Raw genomic sequence first — 22,353 nt, 5'->3', positions numbered from 1 at the left:
CTTAAAATTTTTCTTTCTTTTGGATTATATTGAGATTTATTTCTCACTTGAATCATGCTAAAACCAATAAGTAGTCTGCCTCCAAGCCCTGTCTGCAGTCAATTCTAAAATTTCTGTCATGTTTATGGAGCCCAGTTCTGAAACTATTGAGAAGGAACTAATTTTTACCCTGAGTTGACATTAGTCTGAATACCTTTGGGAAGGGGCTTAAGAACTAGTTCCTCACCATGCATTTATTTGGCTTCTTAATTAAGTACATGGTGGTTCAACATCGTGCTTAGTCCCTTGGGATAACAGCCTCCAGTGTGGGCCTTTGGGAACTTTTGCTTGCCCCAGGCTACTAGGCTTCCTTTTCAGTAGTGTCTGCATCTCTTTTTTAAAAAGAGACATGAAGAAGAGTTGCAGCCAGTGGTTTGGGACAAGGGGACAGTTTTGAGTTGGAGAATCAATCACATATTACAAGAAATACCAGAGTAGATGAGGGAGAGAGGGGATAAGCCCACCCTGACTCAGGAAACACTGTTCTCTGGTACCTAGGGAGGGAAAATTGTGCTAGTCCTGTGGCTGAGATTGTGTTTGCCTTTGAACACAGTCATCTGACTTGAGGGGGGAATTGAATGATGGACACTTTTCATCCTATCCTTACCTGCAGTGATTATGGGAGTGATGATGGGTAGTGGGTATTGGGAACTTCATATTCCTAGCCAGCTTGAAAGTGGGAGATGGGAAACAGCTGCAAAAATAGTACGGCTTAGATTTAGAAATCGACGCTCACCAAAAATCCTAAAGGGAGCTTCGCAGGCAGTACCAGACGGTCATTTATCTGAAATGCTCGTCTTTCACTGAGAAAGCATTTTCAGCATTGTGCCCTGGGACTAATAAGAGAGTGTAATTAATGATTCTGGTTGTAAGTCACCATGCCATCTGTTGAACTGCCCCCTTGGCGGCACATTAAGGGCTTTCTCTGATCTGTCAGACATTGATTATCATGAGCAGCTGTTGTTGGGTGGCATGCAACCATAGAGGACAGTCTTTGAGAGAGATATTGGGTTGGTAGAGTGGATTAACTGTTTGTTCATTTCCCTTCCTCACAGTTGCACTTTTCTCCTTATATGGGGGGATTATTCTGGTTTGCTAGATGCCATGAGGGGTCATTAAGGCAGAGGGACGATCAGAGATTGGGGTCAGTTCTGTAGCTTTCCAGCCCAAATTTCACTACTTATCTAGGCATTGGAATTCCATTTCTTAAGAATCAGAGCAGGAAGGACCCACCACTGGAAAGTACAGATTCTGAACTAAAGATTTCTATCCCAAACCATGTCTCTCGGCCATTTGAGCAAAATCAATTTTTGTAAAAATGGAGCTAAATTTCCTGCATTTAAAAAAAAGCAAATGACTAGATACAACATAAGATGTTGAGAGAGGTTTCAGTTCTTTCCTTATGCTTGCTAAAAATGTGAACAGTCTGCTCTCTAGATTCTAAGATTTTTCTCTCACATCCTATAATAGACTGATCCTATTTCATTATCTCCTCATGGTGGTGGTAAAACTTGCTAATATGTGCCACTTGAAAGATACATTATTACTATGAATTCTTCCAAATCTTCCAAAAGACTCTTATTGATGAGGACAGCACATAAAGCACATCTATCTTTTTTCAACATTCATTTTTAATACTGCCCATTCTTGTTTTTAAAACTGCCACATCAGAATGCTAATGAAATCTTACATTTTCATCGCTTCATTGCCTTCAGTGTATAAATACATGGAATTCTTAGAACTTTGGGAATGTAATTATTTAAGAGCCTATTTTCTTCCCAAAGTTCTAATTTCTTAACTCATTTTTTCTTTATAAAAGTTTATAAATATTTGTTTTGTGAGTGGAATTCAGCACTTGATATAATCTTTTTCTGTGTAGAAGAGGGTTTTAAGTTTGAAAAGTGGTTTTTCTGCAGATATTTTTTAATTGAGAAATATACAGAACATTAAAAGTAACCATTTTATAGTCCAAAACATTTCACATTTTATTATACCAAAAGAAAACTCCAAACCCATTAACCAGTCACACCTTGTGCCCTGCCTTCTCTTAGCCCCTGGCAGCCACCAGCCTGCTTACTGTGTATGGATTTGCCTGTTCTGGATACCTCATAAAGTTGCATTTGGTTTCTTTCACTTATCATAATGATTTTGAGGTTCGTCCACATTTAAGCATTTATCAATACCTCATTCTTTTTTATGGTTAAATTGTTCATTGTTTGAATATGCAACAGTTTGTCCATTCATCTGTTGTATATGTGGATTGTTTCTCTCTTTTGGCCATTGTGAATAATACTGCTGTAAACACTGTGTACAAGTTTTTATTTCTCTTAGGTATATGTATGCCTAGGAATGGAATTAGAGTCATACAGTAATTCTGTCTTCAATTTTTTTGAGGAACCACCAAACGGTTTCCCACAGCAGGTGCACTATTTTACATTCTCACCAGCAATGTATGGGATTTCCAGTTTCTCCACATCCAAGTCAATACCTGTTACTGTCTTTTTTTAAAAATCCCAGCCATCCTAGTACATAAGAAGTGGTAACTCATTGTGATTTTGATTTGCGTTTTCCTAGTGACTACTGATTGAGCATCTTTGCTTGTACTTGTTGGCAATTTGTATATCTTTTTTTTTTTTAGAAATGTCTATTCAAGTCCTTTGCTCATTTTTTAATTGGGTTGTTTATTGTTGAATTGCAAGAATTCTTTATACTTTTTAGGTAACAGACTCATCAGCTATATGATTTGCAAATGTTTTTTCCCATTCTGTGTCTTAATCACTTTCTTAATAATGCTCTTTTTGAAACATGTAAGTTTTGAATTTTGATGAGTTCCAATATATGTCTGTTGTTGTTACTTGTGTTTTGGTATTATGTGTAAGAATCCATTACCAAATCTCAGGATGTGAAAATTTACTCATATATTTTTTTCTAACAGTTTTATAGTTTTAGCTTTTATATTTATTTAGGTCACTGGTACATTTTGAGTTAATTTTTGTATATGATGTGAGGTAGGGACCAACTTCATTCTTTGCGTGTAGATATCCAGTTGTCCCAGCACCATTTGTGGAAGAGACTGTTCTTTCCCTCACTGAATGAATGCTGGGCACTTTTATCAAAACTCAGTTGGCTAGAGATATATGAGGTTATTTCTGGACTCTCCATTCTATTCCACTGATCTGTCTGTCTATCCTGTGTTGGTGTCACACTATTTTGATCACTATAGCTTCATTTTAGTATCAGAAAATGTGAGTCTTCAAACTTTATTCTTCTCTCTCAATATTATTTTGGCTATCAGAGGCCTCTTGCAATTCCATATGAATTTGAGGATCAGCTTTTTCATTTCTGCAAAAAAGGCTGTTGGAATTTTAATAGGGATTGCATTGAATCTGTAGATGGCTTTGGGGACTCTTCGCCATCTTCACAATCTTAAGTCTTCAATCCATGAGCATGAGATTTCTTTCCATTTTTCAGATCTTTAATTTCTGCTGCAGAATTTTTTAAAAGTATGCTAGGGTGCCACTTACTGATGCATTTGATATTATAAAAGCCCTGTTTATGTGCTGTAGGTGTCAGGGACCACTGTACAAGGCAGTAATGCATGTCACCTTTCAGTAGGCTGTGTTGATCCCACCTCTAGAAGGTAATAAGTACATATGCATGTGTGCTCGACAAAGTTACTGGGCACAGTCATGACAGCCAGCTTTGGCACGTAGAGGCCCGGATGTCTAAGTGAAGCCTTTAACAGGATTATTGAGCTGGATGTAACTAGAGATCATATAGTCTGACTTCCAAATTGGTGAAGAAACTCAAGACCCAGAGATGGGAGTTAGCCACAGACCAGGAATAGAATCCAAGGCAGACATCTTGGTAACTCGGTCAGGTTTGTGTTTTTGTTTGTTGTTTTGTTACTTCTAAATTTAATTCCATAAGGTCAGCAGCCGGAAGACATCCTACACAGAAGAGTAACTAAAGTTGAATCATTTCAACAATTCGCAAGAATCTTGTTTTAAAGAAATGACATCTTATGTAGGGGGATTAAAATGGTTGCATCATGTGTTCCAGAGTGGCCTCTAGTATATACCCTTCTAAAGCTTGAGAGTACCCATTCTGCTACCAAGATTCTAAATACCTGGTTCTCCCTGTGACTTTGCATGTTTTTGCTCTGAGAGGGAGGATTGGCTCATTGAACTTGAAACTGCTGCTGTTTTCCCTCAGCTTGGCACCTCCCCCTTGGTTGTAATAAGTACTCAGGAGTAGAGCCTTATACTTCAGACAACACAGCTGGGAAAAGGGAAATGGCCCAAGTGCCTTGTGATTCTTCATATTTCTGTTTGTAATTTGGTTATAACAACTTGAGAAATTCTTTGGCTATAGCTGCGGGAGTACTAAACCAAACTGATGGCCATCTGTTGTTTTTGGCAGCATCCCCCACCTTCCTGCAGGATGCAAATGGTTAGAAGCATTCATTTCAGTAATGGGATAGGCAATAGGTGGAGACAGAATCAACTTTGGAGTAAATTCTCCCCAATTCCCATGACTGGCCATCAAGGCCAGTATCTCATTGTCCATTAGGAACAGATGGGACCTGGTGATCTAATCCTCATTTTAGATGAGGAAACAAAGCTCCAGTCTTCTATGAGCAGTTAAGGTGACAGGAGATCACAAGGACCACAACCCCAATCTCCTGACTCCTGACTCTAGGAAGGAACTGAGAGGCTCTGCCTACAGCTGCCTCTCACAGCTCTGTAGCCTAGCCCCACCTAGTCCTTTGCACTCACTGCCCTTCCTTCACATATAATTCTTCCCTCCCAACACTAACAGTGCTATCAGCACCATGGGCTGTTAGAACAGTTGTTGAAAAGGTCAGTCTGCTTATACTGGTCAGGTGGTCATGGGGTCTTGTATTCATCCTTCCTTACATAGCAGGCCATGGTTTGCACTCTGCTTTTTCATCCCTGTTTTGATATAGGAGCCTTTTCCCCCCCAGGTTTTCCTCCAGTAGGTGAAGACTTTTCTTGAGTTGTGTTTCTGTGAGTAATACGGAGTTTAGAGGCTGTATGTTGGGGCCTTAGATTCCTTTCATGTCAGTCACCACTGACCCTTATAGCTCAGGCCAGATTTACAGCTAGAACATCAAGGTGCATGTGTATGTGCATTCTTTCTATATCACAATGTTTGTTCGTCTCTTCATTCCAGGAAAAAGAAGACACATTATAATGTACTTTGCATACTGGTTAACCTAAGGGCATGAGACTTCCCATCAAAAAAGTGACATGATTTCAACACCTAGAATTATGTGCTTTTAGCCATAGCATTGTTTTCATATGTATAGCCCAACTTTTGGTGGTTCCTCCTCCTTTCTGGAACAGCTCCACTGAGTTTTAGCTGGTGTATGTAGTACTAGTTTTTTATATTTGTAAAGTATGTATATACACGTAAAGCCAAAACATCATCTTGGCCCCTTGTCACTGGGCTCATCTGTCAGAACAGTAATCCTTAGTCAGTTCTTTCTTTATTTCTTTTATTCTGATTATAAAAGAAACACATCACAGGAAACTTGAGGGTGAAAAATCATATCTCACTGTCCAGAGATAACTACTTTTAATTTTGGTATAGTTCCTTTATTTTCCTTCCTATTTTAAAATTAAAATGATCATAATGTGTGTACAGTTTTCTCTCATGCCTTTTTTCCCCACTAGATCATGTTCCCATATGAACAAAAACTTTATAAGCATTTTAAACGACTGAATACCTGTAGTTGGGTATTCAGTGATTATTTTTATTGAGCTTATGTGTTTCTTTTTTTTTAATTTCCTTTGGACTAGCTTTCAATATTTGGATTATTTTTTTCCCTGTAAATTTCTAAATACAGATTCTAGGTGTATGTGCAGCTATCTGCCTCTCTTATAGTATGCTGAGGTCGTATATATTTCAAGGTCTTTGCCACCAGTATCTTAGACATTCTTGTTTTTTTGGTGTTTTTCCCCAAAGCACCTTAAGCACTCTAGAATTTCATTGAGTTTTATAAACAGAAGATAATGTGTGTGTAGACATATACATACATACACACATGTTATGTAAAGACTAATCTTTGTTTTATGAAGGAAAGAACAGTGAATAGTTTAATTAGACAACTGGACCTCTCTTCTGAGTTTTAAATTATCTGTTTACATTTGAAGCAGCTGTGGGAAAAATAGCACATACTTATGATAACATCAACTTCAGTTAGCATAACTTTGAGAGCAGAGTTCAAATTACAGAAATTTGAGCTCGTGTCTGAGTGTCCATTTGACCCAATGGGTACATGCTATTTTAAGCGAAGATCTAATTTTAGACTTTATGAGTATCCCTACTACAGGCACACCTCGTTTTACTGTGCTTCACTTTGTTGCACTTCACAGATGTTAGATTTTTACAAACTGAAAGGAAGACCCTCCACCAGCGAAAAGATTACAACTCACTTTATTGTGGTCTGCAGATGAACCCACAGCATATCCAAAGTGTGCCCGTGCTGTTATGGAGGGCTTCCTACTCCCACTTCAAGTTGTGACCTTTGAAGAAAGTCAAATTGGTGTACTTTGCAGTCTTGAAAATTACATCTCTAACTTTGTTTTCCTCTCCATGAAATTCGGGGCTTGAAATAAAGTCAGAAAGTCTTTTTCCATGATTAGGGTAAAAATGTTCATGGTTACAACCGGGAGTCAAAAACCTTTGCCAGTGAAGCCCACGAGCTCTGGGGCGTGGCTTGCCTCAAGTGCTGGAGTGGTGGTACCAGCCAGCTGTCCTTAGGGCTTTGCTGGCCTCCCTATTTGTTCTCTTCCATATTCAGATCATGTAAGCACCTTTAGGAAAAAGTGTGGGCAGTTCTCTTTCCATTAGCTACTTTGAAGATTTTAAGCAGAGTAACTTTGCGAATTTCAGCTCAACAAAAATTTACCAGTGGCTTTCTAAGCATTCTTGGAATTTGGGTAGTGATTTTGAATGGACATATCCCTTTTTTCCTTCATGATGTCAGGTATGATGTATTTGGTGCTTTTTCAAGTCCTGTTTTGCCCAGCGTTTTTATTCTGGGCATAGACTTAGCAGGAGTGATTCCCATAAAGCTACTATTACCCCAGTTGTGATCCAGTGGTGAGCATCTGTAATGCCCATGCCAGGTTCCTTCTGCTTTCTCGGGGAGGCCAGTGACCCTCATGGCCTTTTATCTTTGCTTTGGTTTTCATTTATAAGGTAACAACCTTATATTCACTTGGGACAAACAGGTTCCAGTACTTGTTTGACATGAAGTTTTTAGTATCTGCTTTTCCTTATCATGCAGGGCCTTGAAGGCCAACTTATTTTCCTTTCTGCGGAAGAAGTCTCCAGTAGACTGGCTGAAGGTGTCCTCACAGACAGCATGCTTTGCCTCTATAATATATACATATATTTTAAGATCTCATTCACACAAGCACACCCTGCACCACTACCGCTCTCCCTTTTTAACTATGACAGTATCTGTTTTCCCTTGCTGCCTCTACTTTTGAACCCATTGCAGCATGGCATGCATACCTACATTCCTCTGAAGGAGCTGTCTTCAGAATCCCCCACCTGCGGTAATTTCAAAAACCAAGAGATACTTCTCATTCTGTCTCGGCTCACTTTCTCCTCTTGGCCCTTTCTGTGGCATTTAATACTATTTATTACCCTCTATTGTTTTTCCGTCTCCAATTTCTTATACCCACTCTCTGTTAGCTCTAGTTTCTGTTGTTTTTACCCTTTAATAAGCTTTTCTCCATCGTTGTCCTGTTAATGTTGATTCCTGTTTCCTTTTTCTCATTCTGGACCTTTTGCTTGAGTGGCATACTGATGGCTTAAATATAGATCTCTAGCCCAGACGCTTCCTTGTAGTTTAGACCCATATATCTTATTTCCACAGACACCTCAAACTTAATATGGCCTTCCTTGTAACCTTTCCTTTCCTTCTCTTTCCCTGTCTCGTTGGAGAATTGCATCGCCATTCATCAAAACCAGACACTAGGCCTCATCCAGTGTTTCTCCCCTATTTTCCTCATCTCCCAAATCAGTCAGTTCAGCCTCCTCTTACCCTAGACTCTCCCTCAGCTCCTCTGCTGCACGTCTGCCGTACGACCTCCCATCATACGTTTTTCATATTGGAGTAACCACCAAGCCATTGTGATTTTCATCTCCTCCGTTTTTCTTGAATCTGTTCTTCTTGTCTTTGTCTCTGTCTCCACTTCTACCACCTTAGTCCAAACTCATCTGATCCCCTGCAGTAGCCTCATTACTGCTCCATCTGCATTTGTTCCTATGTCCTGCAATCCATTCTTCACATGGCAGCCCTATGATGTTTTCAAAATGCAGCACTGAGCATGTCATTCCCCTGCTTAAACACTTAAATGGGTTTTCATTACTCCTAGAACATAGGCCCAAATCCTTGATGGTCTCCCCTGCTACACACACCCCATTACTTGGCTCCTGCTGACCTCATCAGCCACATATCTCCTGCTGTGCTCCATTGCATGTCTTCTGTGCTGGCCTTTTTTGTCTCTGGTTTACCTGTGCTAATCCCTCTGCCCAGAACTCTCTGCCCTTATGTCCCACCAGTTAACCTTACCTGGTTGATTCCTGTTCATTTTATATCCCAAGTCAGAGAGTTTTTCCCCGACATCCCACTCCCATCTCTACCCTGTAAAGCAGGGGTGGGGAACCTTTATTCTGCCGGGGACCATTTGGATATTTGTGACATTATTCTCAGGCCATACAAAATTAGCAACTTAAAAATTAGTGTGCTATATTTGGTCGAACATTTAATTAACTCACCCCCAGTGTGATGGCTGGAACTGCTTCTCTTCGGTGAGGCCTTGGCAGGGACAGACCGTATATGGCCTGCAGGCCAGACGTTCCCCACCCCTGCTAAAGCTACATCTCCCCCCAACCCCAGCCCCATCCCCATACATACTGTCATAGCTCTCTGTCTTTCCTTCAGAGCACCATGCAGTTTGTCATTCTGTTTATAGGCTATTTGGTTATTTCTCTGACCAGATCATAAAATCCTCTCTGTATTGTCATTCTTTCATCACCAGTCCTACCCCAGTGACAGTGTCATGATCTCAGGTGGCAGCTCGGTTCATCTCTAGGCTAGGTCAGAGTACAGTTGACCTTTGAATAACACAGATTTGAACTGTGTGAGTCCATTTATACTCAGATTTAAAAAAATATATACAGTTGGCCTTTTGTATGCTGGGGCTTTGCATTAGAAAATTCAGCCATCTGCAGGATCAGAAACAGTATTTTTGGTCCATAGTTGGGAATCCATGGATGTGGGGGGCTGACTATGCATTGTTCTTTCCATTTTATATAAAGGGACTTGAGCAGTTGGGGGGGAGTAAAAAGTTATATGCAGGTTTTCAACTGCTTGGGGAGTTGGCGCTCCTACCCCATGTTGTTCGAGTCACCTGTGTACCTTTGATGGGGACTCCTTCCACGTTGAGAATGTTCCCACAAGATCTAGGCTTTACTCTGTACACAAATTTTTTCTCCTCTCTTCGCCTTAGATTGATAGGATTGGACTAGGGTGCCACCTAATTGTGACTTTTTCCCCCATCTTGGAGGCCAGGGGTCCTTTCATTTTCTCAAGCCATCTTCTAGTAAGTGTGCTGAAGTTTCAGGACACACTCAAATAGTTTGAGAGAGGAAGGATTTTGTTTCCCATTAGTAATTCTCTTTTTATTCAACTCTAACATATAAATTAGATTAAATAATGCTCATAAAATAATAAACATAGGAGGAGTGTTCTTTCCCCCTTCAGATCTGCTAATTCAAATTGAACAGTTTAGCAAGTGCCTGGTCTCATTCAAACCCCACCCCATGGTGTAGACATGATTTCTAATCCTGTCTTATTTATAAGGACACTAAGCCTCACACAGTGAAGTCATGTCACTATAGGCAAGTGGTAGGGTAGGATTTGAACTTGGATTTTTCCAACTTGGAGTATTTTTCTGTTCTATCATAGCAGCCTCTCTTTTTTTGTTTGCTAGTGGAAAGGAATTGACGTCTTTTTATTACTTGTAGAGAGAGCTGTATTCAAATACAGTGCAGTAACCTACAGACTGACTACCTTACCCCAGGCCGACCTTCTAGCACCTAAAACTGTAGTAAACTGTGCTCAAAATATTTTGTGTGAGAAGGGTGCCTCTCCTTTCTACCCTTTGCTTCTCAGCTGCTCCCCAGGAATGCTGGACTACCAGTGTTTGGCTCAGAAGGAGAAACAGCTGAAAGGTCTGCCTTTGATGTATGTCCACACAACATCAGTAACCTGGCTTTCTATTCAAGTGGTCCTGAAGGAAGCCAGTTTGTGGGGCTTTGTTACTTGTGTAAAACTAAATTTTTTGACAGTTAACTTTAATAAGAGATAGATAGCTAATTATAACTAATAAATAGTTCTTGTGCGTTAGTGTTTGGTCTTATATAATGAGGGACCTGTTACATACGTAATGTAAACTTTTTTTTTTTAAATATATATTGATTTCAGAGAGAGGAAGGGAGAGGGAGAGAGAGAGAAACATCAATGATGAGAGTCATTGATCGGCTGCCTCCTGCACGCCCCCTGCTGGGGATCGAGCCCACAACCTGGGCATGTGCCCTGACCTGGAATCAAACCCCGATCGCCTGGATCCTAGGTTGATGCTCAACCGCTGAGCCACGCTCAGCCGGGCTGTAATGTAAACATTTTTGAAGGCCCATGTGCTTTTTAAAATAAGTCTCTTTCAAGGCATTTAATGGACATCTGTTTAAGTTGTAATTATTTATCTTTATAATTATATTTGCCCAGTCCTAAAATTGATTTTATTTTTGTTACTTTAGTTATGTGTAAGTACTAACTCTTTATTCTTCCTTGCTTTTGCAAATCCCTGTCAGAGGGGTTTGGTGGCAGCAATATAAGCTTCCTGTGAACCCTGTGTAAAGGGTTCTCTGGGGGGAAAGAAAACACTTGGTTTGTGGTGACTTCAAGCCTAAAAAGCCCGTTCTTGTTTGAGTCCTCCAGTGGGTGGGTGGATTGCTCTGAGAACATTTCTCTCGTCATAGCCATTTTTTCTTTTTTCCTTCTGGGAAATACTTTGTGTGTGCCTTTATTACTGGTTTTGGTAATGGAGCTGAGAAGCCCTGAGCACTGGAATTGGAGCGACAACTTCCTCTTTCCTTGTATCTTCCCCAGCATCTTACTCAGCAGCTCCAGCCTTGCTGTGACACCCCAGAATGTATCATTTTGAAATGTCGCAGCTGCCACTAAGTCATATGGGAGCGTGGAGCTTGCTGGGAGAAAGGTGCAGGTCAGTGATGGTCGTCTGTTCCTGCATAGATCCTTGAAGAAAAATTAGAAGTGGCATTTTTATTTTCAGTCCAAAGATTTATATGTTGTATTTTCCTTGAAAACAAACAAATAAGCAAAAAACAAATGAAAGAGAAGGGAAGAAAGAAAAAAATTAAGTTGTGGTTTTAAGTAGAAGCTGTGATTTCTAAGCATAGGTCCTTGTGAGCCTTATTGGCTGGAGAGAAGCCCCCTGGCAGGATGAGGGGGTGCTGAGTGGGCATTTTAATGTTGGAGTGAGAGCCAGTTTCCCCCCTCTGCTCGACTTTCCCAGCCTTCATGTGATGAAGCAGTTCTTTGACTTAAATTCAGTGTGGCAGGTCACCTTTAAAACAAGTCCTTCATAAATTGCTTCATGCATAATGACCCTTCAGGACTCTTAACTAGGAGTAGCCGAGCAATGGGTAATTTTTATGTACCATATGCCCTGTAGCCCAGGAGGGCAAGATAAAGGAAAACATGAGTCTTAATACTGGAAATCTTGTTTCATCAACTCAAGCCCCTGCCTGTGGTGTTATTTCTAACACAATTTTTCTTACGTAAATACTTCCTAGCAAGAAAAATATAGGCTTGACAATGTTTACATTTTGCTCAGTATTTCTTACATGAGTTGCTAGAGGAAATGCTTACAATTTTGTTTGTTTTGAAAATGAAATTCCTGCAGAAGGGTCATTGCAATGTCAGCCTTTGATCGTTTTTAACCCTCTTATCCCAGAGCTGGTCTGCAGCATCTGGTCTAGCTTACTGCTCTAACCAAAAATGGCAAAGAATGTGTAAGCCTCGCTCCTTTCAGCCAGTTGTCTTGGTGGTCTGTAATGGGCTGTGTTCACACAGTGTCAGCTGGATCCACTGGAGCAGGGTGATGTCAGAGACACTTTCTCCTGCAACTTTGGACAGCCTATGAGCTGAGATTCCAAAGCTTTGCCAGGAGCATAAATCCTAGGCATTATCTCAGAACTACATATTGGGCCTTGACCCTCTTCATTTTAAACATGTCTTGGCAGCCAGATAAGCGCAGGCAGTTTATCACAGATGCCCACTTTCCCCTCCACCTCCTCCTCAAGGATCCAGATACAAGGGTAGCAGCAGAAGTCTGATAGAACTCTTACCTGTTTCACGGCTCCCCGCGGCCTCTCTGGGGTGAGGTAGAATTCGTTGCAGTAAGTACATGTAGCCAGGTGGAGGACTCAGCTCAACCCCTCCCCTCTACCACCACCCGACTATAAATTATACATGAACAGGAAAGAAAAAGCAACAAGACTGCTTGAGTTTGCCTTGTCTTTTGCTTGCCTGTTGCTCACTGGTCACGAACTGACTCGTGTTTCCATTCCCAAATGTCATTGACCTCTTTTGGATCACTTTATCTCGAAATTTAAATCTTTATATATACCAAAACAGCAGTTATTGCTCGAAGCAGTGATTCCATGGAGAGGACGCGTCAGATCCAAGAGACGTATAATCTGGCAAAAATAATAAAATACGGAGTTTTAGGATGCTTTATAAAAGTGAGAGTGGCTGTAATTTGCAACTTTGAGATATATACGGGTGAGGGCAGAAAGTCACAACAGGCTGTATTATCCATCTTACAGCCTTTTCTTGATTCTCAGCATCATATTTACCAAGATAATTACTACAACAGGTATCTACAGCTGAACTGTTAAGAAGAACAAGACATTGGTCTGTGGAGCAATGAGGGAGAGCCATGGGCTGCCGGAACTACTAAAAGAAAAGTAGCCGGCCACCCAGGGGAGTTCTGGCTCGAAATAGCTGATCAGCAAGGTGTTTTAAGATTGGTAGTGGAGGAAAGGCAAGTGCCTGAAGACGAGAATACAAAAAAGAGATGTGAACTGTGGTTGAGATGAATCAGCCGATAGGGAGAGAAGAGTGAAGAGCAGGAGCAGTGCAGCAGCGTCATCCTGCTGATGGAAATTGTGTCTTGATCCTTCGAACTCCTGTACCAGGCAGGTAGCATGAGTGCTAGATTAAAGGCTTAGTGCTCTATCACACACAAGTGTAAGGTATTTCACACAAGGCACATGTAACCACCTTGCCCCACATCATTTCTCAACCTGACTGGTGCTCGTGTGCTAAAGAGATTGTGGGACGCAGCACACTTAAGCAAGTCAGAAGAATTTGAACGGTCTCATCACACTGAAGTTAATTTTTTTTTTTTATCGTGAGAAGAAGCCTGGCGTGGCCGGACATGGCTCAGCGGTTTAGCATCGACCTAGGATCCAGGATATCGTGGTTCAATTCCTGGTCAGGGCACAGGCCCGGGTTGTGGGCTCCATCCCCAGTGAGGGACATGCAGGAGGCAGCAAGTCAATGACTCTCTCATTATTCATCTTTCTATCTCTCTTTCTCCCTCTCCCTTCCTCTCTCTGAAATCAATAAAGACATATTTTTTTACAAAAAGAAGGGGGGTGGAAAAGCAGCAGCCTGGATTTCTTCTGAGAACAGGAGTTGCTGAGGGCAGTTTAGAACCTTGTAGCAGCAGAGCTTGTGGATCACACTTTAACCAGAAGGCAGGCTGGTAGGTTGAGAACAAAGATGTTCTGATTTTCTTGAGGTCTGTTTCCTTAACCTGTCCAGAACCAAAGAGAAAACTGGAAAGGCAGCTATTGAGGGAGTGCTGTGACCCAGCCAAGGCAGCATAAGAAGGGGAAGAATTGAAGGCGGGAGTTGTTGTATTTGGGTGATAGATTTGTTTGGATTCACTCTTAATTTTTTTGTTGGTCTATGGAAACATATAAAACTATAGATGACTTTATATGGAAAAAGGCTAAATCTTTTTTGAAAAGTGGCAGAGGTGGGGGAGATCACAGTCAGTTACCACTGAATCTCTTTAGGGACTATAAAATTACTACAGCCTCAGTTTGACCTAGTCAGAGCTTGCTGTGAATTCTAACCTGCTCATCTCTCCTCAAGGCATAAACAAGTAACACGTTTTAATAGTTTTAAAGACAATCTTTGCCCGCATTTGGGTATTCAGAGTATATAAAATACCTACACACTGTTGCTGGTGCACTTACACCACTTGGCCCATAGGGTTTTTTTTAAGGCTATTTTTTAGAGCAATTTCAACAAAATTAAGAGGAATGTACAGGGATTTCCCGTGTCCCCCACTATCAGCATCCCCCACCAGAATGGTACATTTGTCACCATTAATGAATCTACACTGACACATCCTAATGACCCAAAGTTCATAGTTTACATTAGGGTTTACATTGGTGTACATTCTACAGATTTGGACATACCCATAATTACAGTATATTCACTACCCTAAAAATTCTCTGTGCTCTGTCTATTTATCCCTACCCTCTCCAACTCCTCTCTCCATAATTTTGCCTTTTCCAGAATGTCATGTAGTTGGACTCTTAGCCTTTTCAGGTTGGCTTCTTTCACTTAGTCTTATGTTTTTAAGGTTCTTCCATGTCTTTTTATGGCTTGATAGCTCATTTCTTTTTAGTGTTGAATAATATTCTGTTGTTTGGGTATACCAAAGTTTACTTATTCGTTCACCTACTGGAGGACATCTTGGTTGCTTCCAAGTTTTTGCAATTAATGAGTAATGCTGCTGTAAACACTCATGTGCAGGCTTTTGTGTGGACATAAGTTTTCAGTTCCTTTGCTTAAATACCAATGAGCGTAATTGCAGGATCCTATGGTAAGAGTATGTTTAGTTTTGTAAGAGACCACCAGACTGTCTTCCATAGTAGCTGTACCATTTTGCATTCCCACCAACAACGTATGGGAGTTCCTGTTGCTCCACATCCTTGTCAGCATTTGGTGTTGTGTTCTGGATTTTGACCATTCTAATAGGTATGTGGTGATATCTCATTGTTTTAATTTGCATTTCTCTGATGTCTTTTGCTAACATGCTCTTGACAGTATCTTTCACAGAGCAGGAATTTTTTCATTTTAATAAAGTCTAGCTTGTTAGTTCTTTCATGGGTCATGCCTGTGGTGTTGAATCTAAAAAGTCATCACAAAATTAAAAATCATCTAGATTTTCTCTATGTTGTCTTCTAGGAGTTTTATAGTTTTGTGCTTTACATTTTTACCTGTGATTCATTTTGAGTTAATTTTTATAAAGGATGTAAGACCTATGTCTAGATTCGTTTTTTTGCACGTGGGTGTCCAGTTCCAGCACCAGTTGTTGAAAACACTATCTTTTCTCCACTGTATTGCCTTTGTTTCTTTGCCAAAGTTCAGTGGACTCTATTTATACGGGTCTATTTCTGGGCTCTCCATTCTGCTGCATTGATCTATTTGTCTGTTCTTTTGCCAGCACCACACTGTCTTGATTACTGTAGCTTTATAGTAAGTCTTGGAGTCAGGTAGTTCTGATTTTGTTTTTTTCAATATTGTTTTGGCTATTCTGAGTCTTTCCCCTCTCACTATAAACTTTAGAATCAGTTTGTTTCCACAAAATTGCTGTGATTTTGATTGGGATGCATTGGATCTATAGATAAAGTTGGGAAGAACTCACATCAGAACAGTATTGAGTCTTCCTCACCATGAACATAGAATCTCTCTGCAATTATTTAGTCCTCTGTTGTTATCGGAGTTTTGTAGTTTCTTCATACAATCTTGTACATACTTACCTGAGTATTTCATTATTTTGGCTGCTAATATAAAGACTGTGTTTTAATTTCAAATTATCAGTTCATTGCTGGTATATAGCAAAGCGATTGACTTTTGTGACCTTGGATCTTGCAACTCCGTGTTTTTTAACCCTTGTCAGTGACTGTCCCTTTCTTTCCTAGTACAGCCCTATACCTAGGCTCATGCATCTGCTCTCAACTAGAATTCCCTATGGAAAGAGTAACCGGCAGCATGAGGAGGTGTGGGCAGGACCCCTCAGCTTTCAGAGTGGCCTGCAGAGAGGACTTTCATGTGGAACATATTTCTTTTTATTAAAATGAAGGATTTTTTATGATATAGGGTACTACAATAGTAGCCTAATTATGAGGAGATAACCCCACCCGAGAAGAGCAAATGGGATTTCTGTTTGTTTGTTTTAAAGGTTGCCTGGGAGAGAGTTATTTGAACTTAAGGTGGTGTCTAAGCCGATCAGCTGCCTTTCCTTTTTTCCTTCTTAAAGAAGGGCGCATTTTCTCTTTTTTATTTTTAATTTTAATGTCTTAATTGATCTTAGAGGAAAAGGAAAGGACAGCGAGAAGCACCAATTGGCTGCCTTCGCATGTCCCTGCTGGGGACTGAGCCCAGAACCCAAGCATGGGCTCTGACCTGGAATCGAACCTGGTACCTCCTGGTTCCTGGGTCAGTCCCACCACGGAGCCACACCGGCTGGGCAGAGCTGCCTTTTACCTCAGATGGACTAGCTAAATCAGTCTGAGGATCACCCAAGAGTGAGAAGCCTCGGATTCTAATCCCAGCTTAGCTCACTAGAGACTCAGTGACTTTCAGACTGTTCTTGAGGAATTCCTTCAACTAAAGTGCCCTGTGGCTGCCAGGAGAGCATGGCTCCAAGTTGAGGCAGCTTTCATTTGTCAGCTCTGGTCAGAGGATTTGGGAAGGGAGTAAGGGGTAGCTATTTAGTAACTAGTTTACCCTTTTTCTACCTAAAATTCAGGAGAAGTGAATTAAATGAATCCATGTCTAGTAATAGAGAGTTGGTCTTCTCTATTAATTTCCCTTGAAGTATGTAAAACCAAGGAAGAAAAATGTTTGTAGAGGGAAGGACAGGGAACCTTGATGTTTTAGATGCTCACATTTGAAAATAGTCTTCAGTTTAAGATTTAAAGCTGATTAATGTTGTGTACTTGCTCATAATATTATGTTTTATATATTATTAATTCTTTGGGCAATGGTGTTGGACACGTACTGTTTAGAGCCCTGCTGGGCATGGTGGATGCTGGGTGAAAGTAGATGGGTCTGGTTCTAGCCTCCTGAAGCTTTCAAGTTTGATGGGGAGTCTTTATTAATAACTTATATGTCATGGTTTTAGTTGTATTAATTATACAAATGGAAAGAAATGGGGTACCCAGAGAGTTTACTTTCTTTCCCTGTCTCTTCATTTGATGACCTGTGTGAGCAGCCATCATTTCAAGGGAAGGCTGCCTGCCTGCGGGAATGTGAGGGCAGAGCCTCCCTGCCCGATGCCTGATTCCCCTCTCCCACTCCTTGCTTGGACTTCATCTTACAACTTGAACTGAGTGTTCTTCATTGAACTTATTTCATGTCTCATCACTCTTCTCAGGAGTGCTAATGCCCTCAAAGCCTCTGCCTCTCCAAGAGTGCATAAGGTGTTGGCACAAAGGAATCTAGAGCCTAAAGAAAGATCTTATAGGTGACCCAGTTCCTTTATTTTCAGATAAGGAAGGTGAGGATGAAGGAAGAGAGAAAACATGTCCACAGTCACACAGCACGTTAGGGTCAGAGCCAGAACTAAACCCAGGTCTTTGAGTCTTAGCCCAGTGCTCTCTGTTATGTTCCTGCAAGAGAGGCATTAGTCAGCAAGGACCCAGTCTCAGGAGCATCCTTGTCTTTGCGGGAACACTAAGGAGGGTGGCATAGCTAGAGGGAAAAAAGACAAGCCCCACGGGGGCCGTAAACACAGACTTCACATGGCTGGTGGTGGTTCTGTACAGATCTACCAAGAGGGCCTGCGCTGGGAGCTGGGGAAAGAAAGCAGTATACTCAGCTCCCGCCATCAGGGGAGTCATAGTTCAGAGGAACATGGAAGTCTAACATGTACCGAGAGAGTACCTAAGAGCAGCCTGCTAGGGGCCCAGGTGTCCACTCAGTGCCCAGGAGCATTCCAGAGCAGGCGGAGATGGGGACCAGTCTCCTGGGTGAGGAGGGAAGATTTTCCTAGAGAAGTGGGACTCAGGGAGGCAGGACTTTGCCTGGGACCTGGAAAATAAAGACATATGTCTAGATTGTGTTCCCCTCTGGGTTTGAGGAGAACCCTGAACAAATGGCCCTGCTGGCAGTGGCCTGTGCATCAGGGCGTGGGAAGGTGTGAGGAACACGGGTGGCAGGAGCTCATTTTAGAAGCCCTTGAGCTCTGCGCAGTCGTGGAGATGGTGCGGTGCCTTTCTTCTTTCTCGGGATGGGGGGGTGACTTGATGAAAGCTGGGCTTTGGAAAGATAAGCTGGTTTGTGTAGGGGAGACTAGAAGCCCCCTCAGGGACTTCTCAGGGATGGAATAAGGAAGTCCTGGACACAGGTAGTGGCATTGGGTGTTTTGAGCTCGTGTAGTCATTGCGAAAATGATAAATCTGGTTTAATCTCTTAAATTTAACACAGAAAGTATAGTTTTATAGTGCTTTTTCTAGCCATGTCTAGGTGTAGCCTTCAAAACAATTGTAAACCCTAAGTGTCTATATTTTATTTTATAAGGCATTTTGAAATAGCTAAGAACCAAATAAAAGACATTGCAAATACAAAATGTCACTTCTTTTTACTCCCAAATATCAAGTGCTAAGTGAAATAGCATTTCATGCTGTTAGCAGTATTGAAATCTGCTTTTCTTTTTCATATAAAGTTGCCTTTTTAAAAATTTTTTTTTTTATTTTAAATTTTATTATTGTTTAAAATATTACAGATGCCCCTTTTTCTCCCCATTGACCCGTTCCACCCCGTTCCTTCCCCCTCCCCAGTCCCTCTCCCCACCATTGTCCATGTCCTTGGGTTGTGTATATAAAGTTGTCTTTTGAGAGTTTGAAAGCACCCGCACTGTCCTTTAGCTGAGTGGGGGGGATGGTCTGGTGGAGGGAAGTGAAACACGAGGGCGCAAGTGTCTGTACTGGCTTCTTGGACCTGACTGCCAGCACCAAAGACTTACGCATTGTTTTCTCTTTGTCTTTTAGGAATATAAACAGAAGCTTGCTCGGGTAACCCAGGTCCGCAAGGAACTGAAGTCCCATATTCAGAGCTTGCCAGACCTCTCATTGCTGCCTAACGTCACAGGGGGCTTGGCCCCCCTGCCCTCTGCTGGTGACCTGTTTTCTACTGACTAGGGCAGGTGCCATGCCCCAGATTCCCATCTCTACCAGCAGAAAGAAGAGGGCAAGTCATGGTTGGAAGTAACCTTGTAGCCCCTGGTTCTATCCCTCCTTCCGCCTGGCCCCCAGCCTCCAGAAAGAACCACAGACTCTGGTTCTCCTCTCCAGCCTCTCCTGTTGAGCACAATTCAGAACCGTGGCAAGTGGAATCCAGTTTAGGTTGATATTTGGAAAGAATACAAACTCTCCCACTTTGTGTTTTTATGCCCCTGTTGGTTTTCCATTTTTAGCTCTCTCTTTATACTCAAGAAGTTATGAAAATCATGTGTACTTCTGGATGGTTTCAGAAGAATCTTGTCCTTGATGATGGCATTGTGTCACAAAAGCAGCTTCTGTCTGAGCTGGGCTCATTCAGGTTGAGTCAGGCTTCCACTGAGGGGCTCGCCCTGGAATCATTGGCTCTCCTGACTCCATCAACCTCAAAGGGAGGCACAGCTGTCGAGCAGCTTTGTCACAAGGAGTTTGCCAAATATGATTCTCCCTTACCATTACTTCTAGCGATGTATAGTCAAGGGTTTAGGTGCATTTGTTTTGTAAGCAGACTAGAGAGCCTAGCAAGAAAATTCGGAGCTGATCTGGGACATAAAATCATAGTTCAGAGACAGAGTAATAGGAATTACAAGGATGAGTTAAAACTAAGTAACTTGCTTCAGGTTCCTACACACAGCCTTCCCAGGCTGCCCTTATCAAAGACCCACCCAATGTCATTGAGCACGTTCCTAAAAACAATCTTTTGACCCCAGTTGGTTGTGAAGGTGCGTGTTAGAAATGGCAGTGGTGGGCCCCGAAAGCTAACGGCATGCTGAGAGCCTGGGCCTGTGTGGGTGTTGCTTTGGCCCTTTCTCTTGGGGAGTAGGGCACACACTAACAGTTAATTCACTGTGTGGGCATGTGTCCTCAGGACGGTGACTAAACTTGAATATCTCCCTTGCAAATATGATACCGCGTGTTCATCTGCCTGTCAGTTCACGCCCTTGCACGTGTCCCCGTGCCCAGGAGTACTTTGCAACAGATGTTATTGACTAGCTCATCTTGGGCAGGGGAAGGGGGAAAGTTGGGGATATTAATTTTGGGTTTTAATTCTATTATCATGCCAGTTGACATTACTACTATATTATGTAGTTAGAGAGGATTTTTACCTTGCTTTTAGTAAAGGTTAGGCCTGCTAGCTATAAATCATTCTAATTTGGCAGGCTTGTTTTTGACATTGGAAAGGGCAGAAAACAATTTGCCCCAATAGTGTAATAGGAATTAATAGCCCAGAGGCTGAAATCCCAAAGCTATAAAAAGGGATCCAGTGGAGGGGGCTTCAGATTCTCCATTATTCTGAGGATTACCAAAAAGCCAATTACATGTAATTTTACATGCTAAACATGTTAAAACATAACCTATGTTTTTAAAAGTACAGCAGGCTTCCCTTGAAGGAGCCCTCCTGCCTGCCAGTGAGAACAGTGGAAAGTCATCGCAGGTACTCGGTTTAACTCTGTGTAGAGCCTAGTAGCATTTAAGCTATCTTTCAGATTTGAGTATGGACTGTGTGTTTCTTACTGACACTGCCCATTGTCCTGTCCTGGTTAAATTAATGAGTCTCTGTATAAAGTTTCCCTCCCAGAGGCCATAGGGCAGTGGTGACTTTACTAACATTGCGAGATGAGTTCCAGTCTTTGCTGTTTGTGCACAGGTGCCCCTCCCCATGCGTGTGCTGCTTCAGTCCTACCCAAGCATGCTTCTGAACAGACCCCGGACATTCTGTGTGCTTTCACCAAGGAAGCAAAGTTTTACTAGCCACAAACCAACCTAAAAAAGGGCATGGTAGATGCTGTTCTGATCGGCTAGATGAAATGTTAAAACAGAATGAATCTTGCACACTGATGTTTTATCCGATTGAGCCTAACCAGCCATTGGTGCATAATTATTACAGCAAGAGCAAGAAATGAAACTAGCAATTATGTAAATGAATGTGTTGGCCTCTTATCACCTGTTACTACTAGTGGACTTCCTGTGAGGAGGTTAGTTTTGGTGTTTTGTTTTTTAATGAAATGCTTTTGTTTTTTAAATCTGATTGTTCCACATCCTCCCCAAGTGTGCTTTACTTCATTTGTTTAATTTAAGGATCTGGTTGGGGGGAGAGGGCTTTTGTTCTGTTTTTCTTCTTTACCTAGGGCATCGGTAGACCTCAAAGGACCTTTCCTTTAGGTCGTATTCCTCAGAAAGTCTCCGTTCTTCCCCCTTTTTTTCTTAAAGAATATTTTTAAAGCTTAAATTTGTATATTAATTTAGGACTTTATTTAGAAGTATAGGCTGTCTTTGGTGGCAGCAGTATATTCTGAAATGTCTCATAGATATATATTTTTGAATAAAGATGGTGTTGTTGGACGACATTGTGTGATGTTTCCTTTCCCTGCCCTTTTGCAGAACACTCAGTGCTCTCTTTGTGAGCAGTGGGTAATTAGAAATCACCAATAGGGATTGTGCTGTCTGCACAGAATCTTGTCCCCTAGGAGTTTTTGTGGCCCTTAGTGGCCCATAAATACTCAGCATTTACAAGGTATTTTCCAGGGGCCTAATTAGCTTTAATTAGGCAGCCCACACAGCACCCAGAAGAGGCACCTCCGCAGTTTTATCCTCGTAGGGAAGTGGGTACCAGTGGAGAGAATTTGAATGACTTTCTCCCCAGTACCACAGTCTCTGACAGGTTAAGACTTGCAAGTTCTTTGATTCCAGAGCTTTTGTTTGCACCACCAGGCCTCCTGAGAGGTTTGATTTTGGCAGTACAGTGAAAGTCACTCTTGAGCAGTGAGAGGAAAGAGGCATGCCTTTAAAAACATTTTTGCTGGGTTTCCTTTCTCCTTTTCACTTTTAAATTCAGTGAAGCGTGTTGACTAAGTATTGTTGGTTAAAACTCAAAAT

The 22,353-nt window shown here is 41.6% G+C and overlaps 1 protein-coding gene across 2 annotated transcripts in view; it reads left to right on the top strand.

Moving 5' to 3' along the window:
- The window catches only part of RPRD1B (regulation of nuclear pre-mRNA domain containing 1B), a 51,419-nt gene extending 29,597 nt beyond the window's left edge, over positions 1-21,822 (top strand). Inside the window, exon 7 of one of the 2 annotated variants that reach the window (XM_016219347.2) lies at positions 19,249-21,822. In XM_016219347.2, the coding sequence (XP_016074833.1) occupies positions 19,249-19,398 (150 nt within the window). In that variant the 3' untranslated portion in view covers positions 19,399-21,822. Of the gene's footprint in view, positions 1-11,254; positions 12,435-19,248 lie in introns of those variants that run through there. The other variant, XM_016219348.2, reaches the window with a different exon arrangement.
- Positions 21,823-22,353: the final 531 nt, after the last annotated feature.

The sequence above is a fragment of the Miniopterus natalensis genome, chromosome 7, assembly GCF_054644295.1.
Source record: "Miniopterus natalensis isolate mMinNat1 chromosome 7, mMinNat1.hap1, whole genome shotgun sequence".
Classification (NCBI taxonomy): Eukaryota; Metazoa; Chordata; class Mammalia; order Chiroptera; family Miniopteridae; genus Miniopterus; species Miniopterus natalensis.
Note: the sequence above shows the minus strand (reverse complement) of the source record. Positions and strands in the feature narration are given on the sequence as shown.